This window comes from Haliotis cracherodii, unplaced genomic scaffold, assembly GCF_022045235.1.
Source record: "Haliotis cracherodii isolate W230 unplaced genomic scaffold, xgHalCrac1.p SCAF_5, whole genome shotgun sequence".
NCBI classification, from domain to species: Eukaryota; Metazoa; Mollusca; class Gastropoda; order Lepetellida; family Haliotidae; genus Haliotis; species Haliotis cracherodii.
In genome coordinates, this window is record NW_027266308.1 from 44898184 (window position 1) to 44915000 (window position 16817).

The following is a 16817-nucleotide window of genomic DNA, read 5'->3' on the forward strand; positions in this document are numbered from 1 at the left end:
CCGGGCAGCTTCGGAAACGACGGAGAAAGCCGAAGTACGGACTGCGCTCGGTCGTTCTTGAAGGTCAAGGTGGATTTAGTCGGTGAAAACCGATCGGTTGTACTTGTGTAATTTCGAAAAGAAATCGAGGACCAAGGGACAAAATGTTCTACAAGTACTGTGGAATGACCGGGGCTCTTGTCCCATCAACACAACTAGCAGCATTTCAGCCACAAGTAAGCTGATTACTGTCAATTAACACATTGTCCGGTTTTCGATCACCATTTTGCGTGTTAAACAGGCATGATATTGCCTAGCTATAAGATCTGACGAACAAATTAAATTAACTTATCTTGATCGTGATATTGAAAATTGTAAGAGTCCATGGATTTTATTTTGCATAAGGAGACTATTAAAAAATACAACTCAAGATTGAGACCAGTGAGCTACAATCTGCAGTGCTAACTGTGAAATCATTATCAAGTCTTTGAAGAACTACAAGTTTCTTATTAGTTCATGCTTGCTCTTTTTTACCTAACAAAAATAAGTTTCAGTGGCATCCATTTAAATATTTTCTTGGAATAACATTTAATTGTAATGCTAATTACTATTTGAAGGTGGGCATGCTAATTGTTAATCCTCACCACCTGTATTGTATATTTACTGTCAGCCACCTTGAACAAACTGTGCAACTATTATTCCTCATTATTACTATTGTGTTCATGGATAACTTAAATTAATCCTTGTCAGGTGACTTTAGCCTCGGCTTGATCCAATGATAAAGAGATTGAATTCACACCCTTAGCATTAGGGCACAACAACTAATATCAGTCTACCGTTTTGAGGTGACACATGACATACAGTACTTATACATCTACCTGTATGAAGTGTTCTGAGGTGATTTCCAAACTGAAATGCAAAGGTTAACCCTGACTTCATTTTATACGGAACTAAATTGTGAAATGACCACAGAAGGTGAAGGAATAATCAATAAATTATATTGAAACACACAGTTTTAGGTTTACAATCGAATAGGCAATACCATCGGATAAATAAGTGGCATAGGAGGCAATATCATAATATGTTGTGTCCTGTAAAACCATAGTCTTCTCTCAAATAAATGTTCAGTCTTGTAAGTTGTATCATGTTTCAGTCTAATCAGTCTTGACCAAATATTCAGGCATAAAATGAAAGGGAAGGATCTATAATGTTCGGATTCCTCCAAATTGTAATGTTGTATCGTCAAATATATTTGAGCCTACTACTTCTCAACATGCCTAATCCTGTTCTAAGAATCCTAAGGGAAGCATTAATAATTTTATTTTAACAAATTTTATCATTATATCCTTCCCTTGATTCTTCCAGGGTTTGACACCATACAGTGGGAGAGTCTCACAGATTCTGTTTGATTCGGCAAAAACAAAGGCTGTGGGTGAGCCTGAAGTAGCTTTCCGTGGCTCAGCCCCAGCGAGAGGTGCAGCTCCCCCTCCACCACAGTCAGTCAGCATCCCAACAACTGGCTCCGGCAACAGAGGAATTGTACCTGCCACTCAAGCTTACAGCAAGATAGTTGCATTGCAGAACCTCATGACGGTAATGAATAGGGAGATGACTTGCCATCAAACTTTAATATTCAAATAAATTATGACAGCGAAACCTTGGGAAAGGGAATTTAAAGTTCAACCAAAGGACGCTTCAGGATTGATCATTTAATATTCAGGGAGAGGGCTCTGGGATTTTTGTTACACTGCAGCGTTAAAAATTGGTACCAGTCCGATAGTCCTTGCCAAACTGCCAATTGGTTAAAGTATCATAAGGACTAGTAGAAATTTGCCCTTTTTAAGTGTTTTGCTATATGTTAGCATTATAAGGACTAGTGGTCTAAAACTGTTAGTTTCTAATGCTGCAATGACTTCTTTGAAAGGAGGAACCACACTATTTTGGGCAAGGTCTTTGGACCCACAACATTTCTGGAAGTCAGAAGTTTCTTGAATGACTCCTGAATTAACATATTCCAGATAAAGGTCAACAGAAAATGAGACCTGTTTTCCTACACCACCAGAAGTAATACCATTCTTGAAGGATTATCTCAGGAGTGATTAGTTTGAGCTGACATGAACATGATGAAATTGATTATGTTATCATGTTTATAGTGAAAAAAGGTATGTTTTTGTGTAAATTTATATATCATGATATGTACATAATAATACATGTACTATCTAGATAAACACTTCTTTATTGTGTGAGACTATGCTGATGATGTACTTTGTTTCTGTTCCACTGCTAGAAAAATGATGGGAAGCTGGTGTGGCAGATGTTTGGTCGTGATCGTGGGATGTACATATTTACTCTAGGGCTCTCCGCTATCGGCACAATCATGACTGGTGTTCTGCTCTACAAACTCTCCTTCCCACAGAAGCCAAAGGATTGATGATGGTCCGAGTAGTTCAGGTACACAGTTGAATGTTTTGGGGGCCATATTTAGTTTTGGGAACAATGATAAGTGTATGTATGTATGTGTAGTCTGTCCTAAAAACTTTTGATTCTGTTAGCCTGGACATGGCTGTAAGAGTTATTTGAATTAGTATTTGGGGTTATCAAGTGGACTATTACTATACCAAACAGAATTTACTAGACTCACGCATCTGGCTAGTGGCTGAAGTCATTTTTTAGTGTAGAGTAGATATAAAATCCTTTCCTGTTCTCATGATTTACTGATGAGGGAGGGTCTGAGAGACAATGACATTTGTTTCTTTCATCCATATTTCCTTGTAAGAGCTTTCCAGAGTACAGTCGTGCCCCGCTTATACGGACTTCAGATATCCAGAAACCTCGGTTCCCGGACGATTTTCATTCAAAACGAAATAATTACTATATAAATTTACCCGTATATACGGAAATTCAGTTTCCGGAACCGGACCGTCATTTTCATACATAAAACACTGAAATGCACACAAAATTGTCTCACTTATCCGGACAATACACTTCCACTGGTGGTAATCCTTTGATTGGTTTGAAGTCAATTAACCAAGTGACACATTATTGTTTAAAATTCAAACCTCAAAATGTGGTAAAGTTCAAACTTCCATGACAGACTTTTTGAAACGTGTATGAATAAAGATTGAGTGGATGTATCTGTTTGTTCTGTCATCTGTCATGGCCTATCTTGTGCTCAAAAACATAGAAATGTGTATGTTATTTGTCTATTTTGCATACTAAAACATCAACAAGCATAAGTATGAGAAGATTTTGCATACTAAACTATTCGCTGGGTTGCATACGAGTTTGAAAAGTGACAAGTAAGCAGCATATAGTTGGTTTCTGAATGCAGCCTTAGGACTTCCCTCTCCATGTCTTAATGCCCAGGGAAACATCAAGTACAGCTGAAAGTGCACAGATGACAGAGTCAAATATATCTGGCGCTTGTTATACCGCAATTGTAAATGTAGATCTTTGCTGAAATTCATGTTCAGAGAGGAGTTTGTTTGGTTGTTGATTTCAAGCTCTTGAGCAAGAGAAATTTTGTGCCAAGTTATTGATAAAGAGAGATAAGGAATGTGATGTCACTTCTGAATCGTATGCTTGTCGTAAGAGGCGACTAACGGGATCAGGTGATCAGACTCGATGACTTCGTTGATGCTTGTCATCGATCTCAATTGCGAGGATTGATGTTCATGATATCAATCACTGGATTGCCTGGGCCAGATTCGATTATTTATAGACTGCTGTCATATAGCTGGAATATTGCTGAGTGCGGCGTTAAACAACAAACAAACTCTACTCCATGCACGCACTGCAAAGTGTATTGTGAAAGATACAGTGTTGTATTATGAACAAAGTATAACATGATCTATCCTTATCCATGTAATTGTTTCTTTTTGTTTCAGAATGTATGAATGTAAGATAGTTGCTGGTGATGCTGGGCCTGACTCTACGTGGGCACACCTCCATGCTGGAACAGTACCAGGGAATGCAGCCTTGTACAAATCTTAATAAATTAAATAATATAATAGTAGTGTTTTTCACCTTGTTTTTCTTCTGTTCAACCAGCTTGGAGTCAGCATGGTGCTGACAAACGCAGAAACATAAACTGGGATTCTTATCCACAACCATAAGTTCCTGGCACCCCAAAGGGATGCAGCTCTCACACGCACACGCACACGCACACACACACACACACACACACACACGCACGCACACACACAAACACACAAACACACACACACTGCAAGATTGTAGGTGTGGTGTTAAACAACAATCACTCACTGGCATCACTCACCTAAAGTCGGTGCATGCATCCATTGTTAACCAGGTTTGTAAGATCTAATTTGAATATTAATCGTTAAGCTGGGATTATAACCTTCAGTAATATTCTGTAGTTTATTACTTTCTACACTGAGGTGCCATCAAATATCAATCTCATTAAAATCAGACCTCAGTTCTTGCAAGAACTAAGATCTGATTTTAATGAGATTGCATCACATATTTATTGTATTAGAATGAGTAGTTGAGGCTAGTTTTACGCTACCTTTATTTCACCCTTGTTGTGCAAGGTCCTAATAATGGGCTTCCAACGTTGTGTCCATTTTGGGAACGTACTCTGGCCTTTGGCTTTTTAACCCTTTAATCAACTAAAGGTTTTTTAGGGACCAGTTCAAAAGTTCGATGTGGGATAAAAGCACATAATTCAACAAAAAAAATATTTCTAAAAATGTCGAATTTCTTTGTTTAGTGGCCTTTTTTGTCACATATTCTCGTGTTTTGTCTTTATTATAGGATGAAGTTTATTTACTTGGTGTTTACAATGATTATTTGTATGTTTTTTATAAGATAAATCTGTCATATGTTATGTTTAGTTTTAACGTTTGTTTGTTGTTTATCGCCTCACTCAGCTATATGACGGCAGTCTGTAAATAATGGAGTCTGGACCAGACAATCCAGTTATTGATATGAGCATCGATCCACGCAATTGGGATCAACGACATGCATCAACCAAGTTAGCGAGCCAGACCACCCGATTCGTTAGTCGCCTCTTACAACAACCAGAGTCGCTTTTTACAGCAAGCGTGGGTTGCTGAAGACCTATTATACCCCGGATCTTCACATGTTACGCACAGCACTGGATGGACTATGGCTGGCGATATTAAAACCCTAGCTTGTGCAAAGACTGGATGTATTTAATGACATCTCACAACAACATATGAATTTAAAAAGGATCGGTTTAGTTCAGTTACTGTTTAAAACATTGAGTAATCGGGTAAGTTGATTTTGTCTGATGAGAAAAATATGCATGACCATTAACACACAAACGCACGCACGCACGCACAGGCACACACAATGACATTTGCCAAAGGTTACTTATGGCCGGGTTGTAACTAAACTGCACCCAGGAAGGATATATCAATACGTTTCGCGAACGCACTCAGAGTTACCATCTACCAAGATATTGATTACGTACATTGTTGCAAAACTATAGAATAATAGAGTCCTGCGGGTATTGTCCTATACTGGGAGCATGAATGAATCGGTGTTCTCATCTTATTCAACTATTCCGTGTATATACCGGTATAGTTTCAGGTAAATAATATATTTAACAGACATTTATACGTAGAAAGGTCATTAGGCGCACAGCAGAATTCATACATATTTAACAGAGCGCCGTGAATTTGTTTATACTTAAACACCTTTAGAAGGAAAATAGCTATTTTAAGAAATAATTTTACTGCTTGATCATGTATGGAGTTCGGTCTGCTTGTGTGTGGTCCGTGTATACAAAATATGTTAAAGAAATACACCTCAGGCAGTAAGCCTTCTACGATTCTCATTTTTTTCACTTCCCTGGCAGAAATCAGAGACCATAAAATAGAAAAAAATAATCTATTTTATGGTCTCTGCAGAAAAGGACCATGAGTTGTATCCAATGACAAACTTTGAAACTGTTTAGTAGGTCTCTAAGACATGTGTTTAATTATGTTATACCTTCACATTGAGTGGCAACTGGGTTTATGTTCAAACATGAGCAGGTTTTGTTTCCAGTTGTTGCTCGGAAAATCTTCTTTATTACACTAAAAGGATTTGCACAAATATGAAGCTAAAGTGCCTTTCACATATATAGGCCTACCTCAAACTGGTAAGATGCCTTGTAATCGTTCCGACAATTTTAACAAATTATAATCCACTTCACCTTCACTTCCCATCGATTATATAAGCTATTATACGAATGTAGTGAAGAGTAGAGTTATTAAAAAATAAAGGGACTGTTTCGATTATATTTTTACTGTGTTCCCATCATTAAAATAATAATAGATCTAATGCCTAATTTTTAAGCGGCATCTCTATTTTCGTGTCAAATTATTTTATTATGTAAATAATATTGATCATAACTAGATCTACATCATATTGTAAATATTGACTAAAATTTTGAAAGTGTAGCATAATGGTGTCAAAAATTACTGATATCCTAAAACGATTTACTTATCACATTGAGATAACAAAATACGACTTTCATCAAGGCACAGTTTAGATTTCTAAGGGAGACATCATTTACTGTTCAATTGAACGTCTCCCGTATACCATTATTTACTACTTGATTGTGTTTTCCCAAAGTGGAGTCTTCATACACTACGTTTTGTTTCATATTTGTAACTACGGACACACCCTAGGAGACGACAGTATTATTGAATCATTTTATATGAAATTTGTAAGTAAACTATTTCTCCCTCGCCCATGCGCTGTCTCTCGTACTTCAGTTACTTCCGTTGTGTTTCACATCACCTTCGGCAAGTTTCCTCGACCCCCAACATGAGTGCCACAAATGTACGTTCTTGAAATGTGCTCTTTTTTATATATGTCAGACTTAAAACAGTGGTTCAGTGCCATCATTTATAAATGAATACTTGAGGATATACGTAGTCTAATTGTTCAGTTAATGATTGACCTTGAGTCGTGACGGTTACAAGTTGTGATATGGTGTCAGGACTTGTTACAAACATTCGATGATAACTATTAGGAGTACGATTTTACTTATGATTTCAGTTCAGTAGACCGCTCTAATTCACTGATTGCTTACACGTTACTCAAACAACGCCAGTGTGTTGGTTTCCTAAGTTGTGTTTTGTTATAATAAGTGTACTCTGTGGGTTCCACGGTGATTATTATGACCGAAGTTTACATCCAACCATTGAAATTATATGATTAAACATGATGAAAAGGGGAGGAATAACCTTTTGGTTCACACTTGTGTGACTTGGTCATTTGTTTTCTTTGAGAGAAATGTGATATGCCAGAGGTGTTGTTAAAGAACCATGATTATGAAAATATAATGTGTAATGATGGTACTTGACCGGTGGTATTGTATACACCATGGCAGTATATTACTCGATCAAACTTTTAATTTGTTGCCCGCTTTATTCTATGATGTCTGAATTTTGTAATAGGGTGATTTGACATGTTTATGGGCTTTATTGGAGTCACAAATGTTAATGGCATATGCTCAATACAGATTAATACTCTTATAAGTGCAAGAAGAGTGTGTTTTGTCATTGTGTGAAAGTGTCATCTCTACTCATGTTATGTTCTTCCTGTGAGGCGAGAAAAATGCTCCTCAAATATATGGATCAAAAGGGGGGCACTGGTGGCCCAGTCGTCTAAGGCACCGCGATTCGCTGTGCAGAGATGTGTCCCTTGGGCACGCCAGAAATCTATGATTGTGGGTTCGAATCCCGGTTCGCCCCGATTATGTTTCTAGGTTTGTCAGCACCATACCTGTGCTTGTGGGTTTCACCGAAGTGGTAAACGTCTAAGACCTGCGTCACTTCGAGCTTTCCTCCCACATTAAGCTGACACGACGCGATATAACTGGAATACTGTTAAAAGCGGCGTTAAACCCAACTCACTCACTCACTCACTATGGATCAAAAGACCTGTTTGTTCTGCATTGTTTCAATGAATGTTTTACAGGCAGTGCGTGTATTTGCACGTGGGTTGACCACCTCTGCAGCCCGATGCCGAGGTACCACCCCTGGCTCCTCCCAGTACCAGAAGGTCCAGGAGTTCCAGAACATGATGTGTGTAAGTAGTCAATGACAACATCCATCTTGAACATGATGAACCTGTTGTTTCTCACTCTTGTCCACACAGAGCTCCCAGACTGAGCATGCTGTACATCAGGATTCAGATCCTTTTTAAAAAAAATTGTACATGATTCAGGTAAGCTTGAGGCAGTGGTGTGGTTACATGTATGACAATGATTTCTGTATTTTCAAATGAACATTAATAGTTTGCATTCTTCACCGAAAATAAAGGGGAAATAATTGTGACATTTTGTCCATTTTGTGGAAACCCAAAACATGAGTTGAAATATACCATAATTAGTTTTTGATAGTATTAATGTCATCCCGGTTCACCCCAATTATGTTTCTAGGTTTGTCAGCATCATACCCATGCTCGTGGGTTTCAATGAAGTGGTTAACGTCTGAGACCTGCATCACTTCGGACTTTCCTCCCACATTAAGCTGACACACCGTGATATAACTGGAATACTGTTAAAAGCGGCGTTAAACCCGACTCACTCACTCACTTACACTAAGGCCACCGTAATATTTCTGGAGTATTGCTGAATGCGTTGAAAAACAACAAACTACCCTTCCCCAAAAATGTTGTAGTTAATGCCTCAACTTAAATACAGTCGTTTTCTGTTTCTGCATTGAAATTAAACATGAAGGACGCCATGTGAGCACAATGTTTTAGGTATAGCGACACATATGGAAGAGATGGAAATAAGTGCTAGCACCCTAGCCTTGACCAGTTTTGTTGAAGGTTAATGTTAAAGGTAGCCTTAGAGCTAGTAGAATTCCAAACATTTTTAAGGCCTTTTCTGTATGTTGTCACTATTCAGGCTAGTAGATGTTCTTTGTTAATTTCCTTCTGTGTATAAATATTTTGCTTGGAAATAGATTAAAAAAACATAGCATGCATAAAGCCTACTGTTTTTTTTAATAAGAATTATTGTTCTGCCATAAATCATCTTTGTAGCTGTTAAGTGATCCTGATGATAATTTTGTCATGTCTGTTTCATGTCCAACACCTCTGTTTCTAGAGAGATGATGGCCTCCTTGTCTGGCAGAAGCGTGGATTCCGTGACACTTTCAGCTATCAAGTTACCATGGGAATGACTCTGATCGGCCTTATACCAACAGGCTACCTCCTCTTTTATAAAATGTCATTTCCTACCAAGAAGGATTGAATATATAGGACTGTAGGAACCATTTGTTAGCACTGATACCTTTGTGAATACTGTGTGCATCTCAAAGGATATCAACATGTTTAAGAGCAGGAAATGTTGGTCATTGTCATTATTATGTGTGCATGAGGAATTAAAAAGTATCTGAAACAAACTTTTGTCATGTTTGTGTATTTGATATTGATATTCTACTGTGTAGTTCTGTGTTATTCTAGGTTAAAGAAATCCTTAACATGCTGATGTGAGTGAATTTTATTAGTTAGTCTTTATGATCTTAGACCAGATCATTTCAATTATTTGTTTCACAGCTCTTTTGCCAGAAATGACCTGAAGGTAGGAAGGCAAAACAATCAAAATCACAATCACTTTTTTAACAAATGGGTGATCCATACATTTTTTTAGTAGTATATTATGGTCACAGCACCAACTGTTGCGCCATGTAGCTGACCACTAACAAGCACCTGCTGCTCACATGGCTGCTGACCAGCCTGTCAACAAACTTCATTTAGGCACAAGTATCAGTTCAAAATGAATGGGAACAGAGAAGTTGTTTGATGCAACCACGGTTCACAGGTTGATCTACCTTAAGCAGGGTTGGAATTGTAGGAAGCTGATAACATAATGATAGTCATTTTATAGCCAGTCAGTGTCAAAGCATTGAAACTTTGGTTTTATGCCAAGCTGGACGTAGCAGGATGTTTAAAATCTTCTTTCGAGACGGTGCATCCCCTATTGGCCTATGTCAATAGGATTAACTTTTATTGGTTTCATTACTTAAGCTCATAAGGATTGCATATAACTGTCTTCTTTGCCTATTGTGTATTTAGTCAATAGGATTAACTATTATTGGTTATATTTCTTTGATCACATATCATTGTATACGGGTAATGATAACGAAGTTAATTTAATAACAAAACATTGTTCTTAGTATTCATAGTATAAAAGTACTAACAGTTATCAGTGCATCATTCTTCATAATGGCAGGTATTCAGACTTTTGTTTGGCAATTTTAAATATAGAATTAACAGAAAGGGGTCAAGAGTAATCAACAACATGAGCAAAAGAGCCCAAGATGAATCGGATCCTATGCCTCAAATCTTCAAAGAAGAAATCAACAACCTTGCCCAAGCAGAAGCTGCACAATGTCCTCCCTTTGTTGGTAAGAAGAGTGGATTGTACAGACAACGCGGAAGAGCAAATATGTGTACCTCGATGGTCAGCTGTCCAGACTCCGAGACAGACACCAGCAAGGAGAAATATCTTCCTTGGCATTAGCAGATACAGTAGGAATCCTTATTAAATTACATTAAAAAGATTCTGTTAGCTTGTATTTCTCTATTGTTGGACTGGTTCATTTTCATCACTCTGGGGGAGACGGGTAATTAGTGGGTGATCAACCAACCGATTACTTACCGTAATTAAATCCTCTAAAAGCGTAGGCCAAATGGGAAGTAGGCCAATGGGGAGGACACCTTTGAGACCTGAACCAACTGAATTGTCACACATTCAAATAGCTTAGCATGGGAGAAGATGCTGATGGTTTAAGATGCAATCGTAGGTTACCCGACATTATCTTCAAGACAAACATGTCCTCAAGTTCGTCAACACAACTGCTTGACAGTACATGTATATGTGTAGTTATAAGAAAAGATCATCAGATCAATTACAAATTCTAGACTAAATTCAATTGTTACAATTCGTTAATCCTGTAATATTACTAGTCAGGCTGTTTCCCAGAGGAGCTAGTGCAGATAGGTTCATTTCACAGAAGTCTATGATCTGGAGGTAATGGACAAAGCAGAGGCAAATCTCAGAAGTCTGAAAGAAACGTAAACTATGTGGAAACAGGACAAGGAAAATAAACTAACTCAACTGGGTAACCAGGAGTTATGGAAGATGTTCAGGGCTAGCAGAATCAGTGAATGGACCTTATATTTGTTATATTATCCTTGGCTATAACACAATCACAACACACTTCAGTTTCATTATACTCCATTGTATTTATAATGAGGCCTGAAGATGTTATATGCAATAAATGTAAAGTCTGATGGAAAGATGACTTTCCCTATCTTAAAGGAAGGAATGTGCACTTGTTTTAACTGGTTCCTGTAAAATAACTGAAGTTCAAACAGGTGGAGGATGCGAACGTAAAATCAGCCAAATCCCGATTCGGAGTAAAAGTTTGTGGTCCTGCGATACTTATTAAGAGAGGATGGAAGTGATGCTTAAGAATAATTGTTGTATAATAATAATTTAATCAACATTACAACATTTTCTGTCTGTCGACATGTCCGATAGAGGAAGAGCATTGTATCCACGGGAGTCAAAGTTCTGATGAAAATAGTGACAGATTACGCAATTTTCACCATCAAATGCCCCAACCCTCCCTCTTTCTAAAACTAAACACACGCCTCTTGAAAGATAACTGTGTTTCATGGAGAAAACAGCATAACATTATTTTACTAAATTTAGGATTCCGATGGTGCTGTAGAGAAAAGATTTCGATAATGAAAAGGTCAGAAACTTTCATTATTTTGATAAGATCTTCGAATTCCTGTAGTGTATTCTGAAAGGTTACTTGCACAACATTTACCAAGCAGAAAAAGTATCGTGTATCCAAACAACAGTGACGCGATCCAAAGATTCTTCTAGTACTGACGTACAAGGGTTGATTAATGAGTTCCGAGCCTTAGAAGGAATTGCGTAACAGTGAAATTTTATGTGTGGGCATTACATGAAGTACATCTAGTAAAACGTGAGTCAAATGAGCAAATAGTTTCGCTGTGACAAATCAGTAAAATCCGCATGGGTCTGTGACCATGGGAGAATAAACGTGCAGTGATCAAGCTCTTCAATGAAGATATGAGTACAACACTAGGGACGCATGCCCGTTACTATGCCACCGTGGAGAGGTTGACAGCAGAAACTTTGGCAATGAAGAGCGTTATCAGCTCGTTGGGTTCCAAAGCTTCTGATTTCTGATAAAAACGCACCAGTCTCGTGACAGTCTAGCTCTGTTTGAAGCTGATCTAGAAAGGTCCTTGCAACGATCTGTGACCATGGATGAAACCTGGGTTCGCAACTTCCAGTCTGAGTATAAAAAACAACCAAAAGGTGAAAGCATTTGACATCATCTCCACCAAAAGACAAAGGCTCCACCTTTGGAAAGGTTATTGCTACTGTGTTCTGGGATGACGAGGATGTCGTCATGATGGACTGTTTTCCAAAAGGCCAGACAATAAACGGAGCATATTTTGCTACATCTTGTATGCAATTACCGGATAAAATAAAGATAAAGAGACGTAGGAAGCTGAAAAAAGGTCAATGCGACAGTTTATAAATCAGTCGTTGCCAAGGCTAAATCCACGAGCGGCTTTGATCTCCTACAGCATTCACCTTATTCTCCTGATCTAGCTCCACCAGCTTCCATGCATCTGTTCACAAACATGAAGAAAGCACTAATTTCTAGCCGTATCCTTTTTCCGCTCGAAGGATGACGTCATGTGGATACCTTTTTGATAGCCAAGAGAACTTGGGCTTTTGCGATACGAAACTGGGACCCTACAAAAGCGTTGGCAAAAGGTGTGTCAATGCATCTTCCCGAGGCAAGAGAGTTAACTGACTTTAAAATTCCTGTTTTCACCCTTGCCGAACTAGGCTGGAATTCCTGGGCTCGATCGTAGTGCCACCAGTTGTTATTACAAGTTATGTCCCTTCTAAACTCTCTCATATGGACCAATCAGATTCCACCTCTCGTACCACTTTCATTTGTTTCAAACAAAATGGCGGCGCCCAGTCAAGACGATCTGATCATTATCGGGATTTTTCAGAGTGTAAACCCCCTGGATGCCACATATATCCCTCCTCTTCAACCCTCACTTCGAAGTCGAATAAAATTCAAAATACATCAACGTACATCACGCAGACTAATACACTTCACAGTTTTGAATTCCCCCTTCTGTTTATCATTTACTGTCATTTTAGTGAATTCAAAATTACTGAAAGTTACTTCTGGAAATTACGTACATTGTAAATCTCGCCAAATCACAATTCACGGCATTATATAGATATTTACTGTGTGTTTAGAAATCTAAATATCGGATATTTATTCAAATAATTAAAGTAGAAAAATAGCATATTAGCGATCACGGGTATCAAATCAATAATGATCATTCTGAAATGTCGCTGATAAGCTTAGAATTGCTTAGAATGTTTCGGAAAATACGCATACATATGGGCGGCCATTCGGTAAAAAAATACAAAGTTGAAAAAAAGGACAAAAGTACGCAATTAAGGTCAAATATTACGAATAAAGGACTAAATGTTACTACTAAAGGTCAAAATACAGAACAAACAGACGCCGGTTAAACATACAAAGTTGAAATAAATGTAAAAAGTACGCAATACGAAAAGACGTCATAAGAAAAGAAAGAACAATATGTGCACGAAAGAACGTCAGTGAGCACGAAAGGACGTTTTCAATAAAGAACGTCAGTGAGCACGAAAGGACGTTGACAATACAGAACGCCAGATGGAGCTGCAATTTGTAAAACATTCCGAGGTTAATCGGCTTGTTCCGCCGTGTATATGATAACTGCATGCCGAGGTGCACAATGTCTTACGTCATTCCTCGTGCATGCATTGTGAACCTCGGAACCGAATGCATGTATCATATACAAGTATATGACTGATATCACGGAATAATCCGATTATGTCGGAGCGTTGTTCAAACCGTTGTTCTAAACGTAACGACATCTGGTGCTCTCACTCACCTCATTGGGATATAGATCTACCATCTTTTGGTTAAGTTACTGAAAACTATATAATGAAAATTATGCTAATTATGATATGTTACTAAATCACGATTCATGGCGTTATTTCGAGTACGTTTTTAAGTCTAAATGTCGGATATATACTCGGAAAATTCAATGACAAAAACAGCACATTAGTGATTCCGTATATTAATGGTTTATGAAATCATCAAAGATAATTCTGAAACGTCGCCGGTAACCCTAAATCGTTTAAAATGTTTTAGAAAACACGAACGCCGAAGCGAACTTTCCCTCATATATCGGACAAAAGCACGTTTCACGTAGGCCGGTTATGAGACGCCTGTAACATCAGATTTATTATTTCACACTAAGCTGCGATACATACATCCCTGACATACGCATACATTTCGGCATCAACTTACAAGTTGTTTTTGTCACAAATATAAATGTGGATGTAAACAAGCGAAATAAATATGGTTTGAAAACGAACGCTGGCGTCATAGGTGAAACTCGATTTTCTTTATTTGTGGCGAGCTATTCCTCCTAACGAATGTGTAAGTTATACATATGCATACAAATCCATTTGGTATATATGTTTGTTGTTCAGATATTAGGCAGCATTTTGTTCGCACACAGTTTCCGATCGCTAAAAGCTGTTAAATAAAACAAACTCTCGCACAACGTTCACTTTTCAGATGAAAAAGTGCGTCTGAAACAAACCTCGGCATCATAGCACCCTCGTGTTGCACCAAGCATGAACAGTTATTGGATCACATGAATCCCAGTTTAGCGTAAAGTGAGTGTTTTTTTAAGGTTGTATACAAAAAACATGTACTAATGTTACACAGTATACTGTATTTATGAAAAGGCCCTTTAGGGTGACAAAGCTAAACGTAACATGTTTATACACAATGTGTACATTATACATTATAAATACGTATATATATATATATATATGTGTGTGTGTGTAACGTCAGACGGTGAGTGCACGAGGAATGACGTAATACATTGTGCACCTCGGCATGCAGTTATCATATACACGGCGGAACAAGCCGATTTAACTCGGAATGTTTTACCAATTGCAGCGCCATCTGGCGTTCTTGTTTGTCTGGCGTTCTTGTTCTTGTTCTTTCGTACAAATATTGTTCTTTCTTTTCTTATGACGTCTTTTCGTAACATTTGACTATTAATATTGCGTACTTTTGACATTTATTTCAACTTCGTAAGTTTAACCGGCGTCTGTTTGTTTTGTATTTTGACCTTTAGTTGTAATATTCAGTCCTTTATTCGTAATATTTGACCTTAATTGCGTACTTTTGTCCTTTTTTTCAACTTTGTATTTTTTGACCGAATGGCCGCCCATACATACACGAACGCCGAAGAGAACGTTCCGCCATATTGGATTGTGTTATGAGACTCCTATTCGATCAGGTATATTTCAAACTCAGCTGCGATACATGCATCCCTGAATGCCTCATACATTTTCGAAACAAAGGATTATGGTCTTTGTCACCAATGCAAGTTATCTAGATGAAATCATGAGAAATACATGAGGTATCGAAACGAAAACTGTGCTCGGAAAACTACTTGCTGAAATGTAAACAAATCGAAATTCAGATTTTACACTGTGTAGCATTTTTAGAGGTACTTTCGTCTAATTGTTGCATACATTGGCTCGATCACGCGTTTGAGAATAATCATGGGAAGAGTATCGTTGCACTAATTATGGAAATACACATATATACATTACAATGATGTGGTAAATTCAACAGAAGTTTCCGTCCTGTGTGACGCCATGACTGACGCTAAATCACGCACAACGATGACGGTAGTTATCTGCATTTCTGACTAATTATCTTTGTTACATTGGAAAACATGGTAAACAAATAACAGTACACAGATTGTCAGAATGTTTCTGATTACTTATGTGACATATTTATGTGTATACGATCCCTCAATCAACGAAAATCCTCCTCTGGAAATCCAGCGTACCGTTGTCAGTGAACACGCCATTTTGTAAAGTCGGTCACCGGTAGTGATGTCATACGGAAGTAAACATTGTTGTACATATTTGGTAATTTCTTTGAGGTGTAAACTTTCAACTTGGCACCCAGCGTGTTCCTTGTTTTTGTCTAGTTTTCATTTTTATCACCGCCTTGATAATACACAGATATGACGGAAACCTTTTTGTGCAGGGTCACATTATTTATGAGTAGTAAGCAGCACATAGGATGACGTCACTTATGACAGTGGTGTTATGTACTAATGCGCTAGATCTACTGCAATCATGAGAATAGACAAAATGCATCGGTTCGATGCTAAAAAGGTGCAATTTTGGGGGGTGTAAGAAACAGATTACTGCACTCGTGCCTGTCAGATATCACTGATCTTACAACTCGTTGTTACAAAGCGTATCTAACTCGCTTTCCCTCGTTAGATACGTTTTGAAACAACTCGTTGTAAGATCAACAGTATCTGACAGACACCGTGTAGTAATCTCTATGTATAAGATTAGACATGCTGCCATATTCCTTCAAAGGTACTTCTAAAAAATAATATAAATAAAAACATCACCACCAGTTGCTTTTGCAGTTGAGTGTACATGTAGATCTAGATTATAAGTCTTAAAACTGGTCTGTTAAAAAATTATCTGTTTCGACATCTAAATGTAACCGTCCGATTTGCTGTAGATGATATACATCTAATCTCATTGCTATCTTCTCAACAGCGCCAGCTTCCTCCCCCTCATGATAAGGACAGATGGGACATTTATTTATCGCCGCCTTTCGTGTTTACGTCTAGTAGTTTCACAGATTCTCTCTCCG

General features: G+C 38.0%; 2 protein-coding genes across 2 annotated transcripts; both read left to right on the forward strand.

Annotated features, from left to right (window-relative positions):
* Nucleotides 1–35: 35 nt before the first annotated feature.
* Nucleotides 36–3972, forward strand: LOC139443912 (uncharacterized). The gene is made up of 4 exons (XM_071224802.1): nucleotides 36–215; nucleotides 1345–1572; nucleotides 2267–2430; nucleotides 3867–3972. Exons 1-3 carry the CDS (start codon nucleotides 144–146, stop codon nucleotides 2408–2410), a joined length of 444 nt encoding a protein of 147 aa, XP_071080903.1. The 5' UTR covers nucleotides 36–143; the 3' UTR covers nucleotides 2411–2430; nucleotides 3867–3972.
* A 2733-nt stretch (nucleotides 3973–6705) lies between these two features.
* LOC139443174 (uncharacterized) lies at nucleotides 6706–9374 on the forward strand. The gene is made up of 3 exons (XM_071224135.1): nucleotides 6706–6795; nucleotides 7939–8049; nucleotides 9077–9374. Exons 1-3 carry the CDS (start codon nucleotides 6706–6708, stop codon nucleotides 9221–9223), a joined length of 348 nt encoding a protein of 115 aa, XP_071080236.1. The 3' UTR covers nucleotides 9224–9374.
* Nucleotides 9375–16817: the final 7443 nt, after the last annotated feature.

Coding starts and splice junctions, on each gene's coding strand:
- LOC139443174 (XM_071224135.1), top strand. CDS start 6,706: ATGCGCTGTCTCTCGTACTTCAGTTACTTCCGTTGTGTTTCACATCAC. Junction 6,796..7,938: donor CCAACATGAGTGCCACAAAT/GTACGTTCTTGA, acceptor AATGTTTTACAG/GCAGTGCGTGTATTTGCACG. Junction 8,050..9,076: donor AGTTCCAGAACATGATGTGT/GTAAGTAGTCAA, acceptor CTCTGTTTCTAG/AGAGATGATGGCCTCCTTGT.
- LOC139443912 (XM_071224802.1), top strand. CDS start 144: ATGTTCTACAAGTACTGTGGAATGACCGGGGCTCTTGTCCCATCAACA. Junction 216..1,344: donor TAGCAGCATTTCAGCCACAA/GTAAGCTGATTA, acceptor TGATTCTTCCAG/GGTTTGACACCATACAGTGG. Junction 1,573..2,266: donor CATTGCAGAACCTCATGACG/GTAATGAATAGG, acceptor TTCCACTGCTAG/AAAAATGATGGGAAGCTGGT.